The sequence below is a fragment of the Astyanax mexicanus genome, chromosome 6 (genome assembly GCF_023375975.1).
Source record: "Astyanax mexicanus isolate ESR-SI-001 chromosome 6, AstMex3_surface, whole genome shotgun sequence".
Classification (NCBI taxonomy): domain Eukaryota; kingdom Metazoa; phylum Chordata; class Actinopteri; order Characiformes; family Acestrorhamphidae; genus Astyanax; species Astyanax mexicanus.
The window spans coordinates 55041634-55044288 of NC_064413.1; the positions used below are offsets into that span (position 1 = coordinate 55041634).

Sequence of the window (2655 nt, forward strand, 5' to 3'; positions counted from 1 at the left end):
TAAATACTGTTCATCTTTAGGCTTTTGTTTTTGTAGTTTCATGTTTGAATATGTTACCATAGTTGTAAATATTGCTGCTGTTTTTTCTACTAAGACTATCCCATATATTACCATACTAAAAATAAATATATATATGGATATGTGAGATATATATAAAATATAATAAAATAAAATATTTTTTTTCCATTTTATACAATTTCATAATTATTTCACAAATGAAATTTAACAAATATGTTTTTCTTTATTTATTTATTTGGTTGTTTCGATTAAAAACTGCTAAATACAAATAAAAAAAGAGTATAAAAAAGGTAAAAAAGTACGAGATCTAAAAAAAAAAAACTACCACCCCCACAATGCACCGCGGAGGGGGAACCACGGAAACACGGAAGCAGCGCGCGCGGTGTGCTCGGCGCTGTGCACGCGCGCGAGGAGCGGAGATAGGAAGATGTCCCACAGCGCGGCGAAGAAGCGCCGACAAGATAACAACAGCAGCGGCGGCGGGAGCGCGCAGGACAGCCTGTACTTCCAGAGCTACGCGGATGTCAGCATCCACGAGGAGATGCTCGCGGACACGGTCCGCACGGACACGTACCGGCGCGCGATCTTCCGCTGCGCCGCGGCGCTCGCGGGGAAGGCGGTGCTGGACGTGGGCGCGGGGACCGGCGTGCTCAGCGTATTCTGCGCGCAGGCCGGCGCGCGCCGGGTGTACGCGGTGGAGGCTAGCTCTATAGCCGAGCAGGCCGCGCGCATCGTGCGTCAGAACCGCGTGGAGGACCGCGTGCAGGTGATCCGCGGCACCGTGGAGAGCGTGGAGCTTCCGGAACGCGTGGACGTCATCGTGAGTGAGTGGATGGGATACGCGCTGCTGCATGAATCAATGCTGAACTCGGTAATCACCGCGCGCGACCGCTGGCTGAAGCCTGGGGGGCTAATTCTGCCTGAGAGGGCGGAGCTATTTGTAGCGCCAATCAGCGACCTGGTAGCAGAAGAGCGTTTGAACTTCTGGGACACGGTGAAGGGACAGTATGGGGTGGACATGTCCTGCATGGCCGAATTCGCCCGGTCCTGCGTCCTTAATGGCGAAATCGCAGTGCATCCTGTGACGGTGGAGGACGTGCTGTCGCACCCGTGTCGCTTCGCCCAGCTGGACTTGCGTACGGTCACTCTGGAGGAACTGAAGAGAGTGAGCGGGTCTTTCTGTTGTCAGTGCTTCGGCTCGTCCAGCCTGAACGCCTTGTGCGTCTGGTTCACCGTCACGTTTCCCGCGGAGGACATGCCGCCGCTGGTGTTGTCCACGTCGCCGTTCAAAGCGGAGACGCACTGGAAGCAGGCCGTGCTGTACCTGGATGAACCGGTGGACGTGAGGCAGGACACGAAGGTGGAGGGGAACATTAGCATGTACCCTTCTGAGAAGAGTTCTAGATATGTGTGCATCCATGTGGACTACACTGTTGGGGAGCACAAGCTGAAGTCCAAGACTTTCTCCATACCTGATGGACATTCTGAGGATACCTGATGGACATTTGGAGGATACCTGATGGACACTCTGAGAATCAACAGTAGTAGTAGTAGGAAAGTTTGTGGTGTTGCTCTTCAAGTTGGTTCTCAACCCTGGTTCTGGAGTATACCTTGATTATACATGAAATAAACACAATAAAAAGAGTAGGGGTGGTTAATATGGCACTAAAATAATATCACAAAATTTTATGGTATTTTCGCGATAACGATACTCTTGGCGATGTGACTATACACTATAATAAAAAATCAAGTATACACTACTGCAACAGAATCAAAAATAAATGTTATTATTGCATTTGATATGATATGGCACACTCCTAACTGAGATATTTAAAAAAAAAACTACAGTATTTACAGTAACTGAAGTCAATAATTCAGAATATTACGATACTACTGATAACGCACTCCATATGCAAATATCTCCATATATTCAGAATTACAGTAAAATTAATGATACTGAACAGATATAATCTAAAGTCTCTAGTAGATATATAATATAATGGGAAATGAGAACAGTGTGATTTTTTTTCTTTTGATAAAAACAGTAAAAAAAAAAAAAAAAAAAAGTAGTACCCTGATCTGATGATAATTATATATATTTATATAATATCGTTGGCGATATTATTGCGTACGATATGGCACACTCCTAGCTAGATAGAGAGTTATAATCCCTATCTAGGCACTGGTATACTCTAGGACCATGGTTGAGAACCAATGATATTGGAGAATTATGGGAGGGGGGAGGGGTTTGGGAAGTTCTTCTCTGGTCAATGAATGAATGAATGAATGAATGAATGAAGTATTAAACGAAAAGCTTGTTAACAAAAAAAAAACACATTGCAGACTGTAATAAAATCCACCCATGTCTTTATACACACCCTGCTTAACCTCGTTTATATTATAGACCCACAGGCCTTTAACTTCCATTTAAACAACGTTTGGTTCCACAAAATAATATAAAATATCAGTCAAAAGTTTGGACACACCTTTAATATTTGTTTAATTGATTTTCTACATTGTAGATTAAGAGTAAAGACATGAAGATGATTAAGGAACACATGGAATTAGGTAGTAAACAGTAAAAAAATATATATGTATTAGTCCTTCACATTAATCCCCTGAACTCCTATAAAAATC

General features: G+C 43.7%; 1 protein-coding gene across 1 annotated transcript; it reads left to right on the forward strand.

Moving 5' to 3' along the window:
* Positions 1 to 381: 381 nt before the first annotated feature.
* prmt6 (protein arginine methyltransferase 6) lies at positions 382 to 2395 on the forward strand. Its single transcript, XM_007243096.4, has one exon. It carries the CDS (start codon positions 446 to 448, stop codon positions 1514 to 1516), a length of 1071 nt encoding a protein of 356 aa, XP_007243158.2. The 5' UTR covers positions 382 to 445; the 3' UTR covers positions 1517 to 2395.
* Positions 2396 to 2655: the final 260 nt, after the last annotated feature.

What these genes read in the sequence shown, in the direction of transcription:
- prmt6 (XM_007243096.4), top strand. Translation starts at nt 446, where the DNA reads ATGTCCCACAGCGCGGCGAAGAAGCGCCGACAAGATAACAACAGCAGC.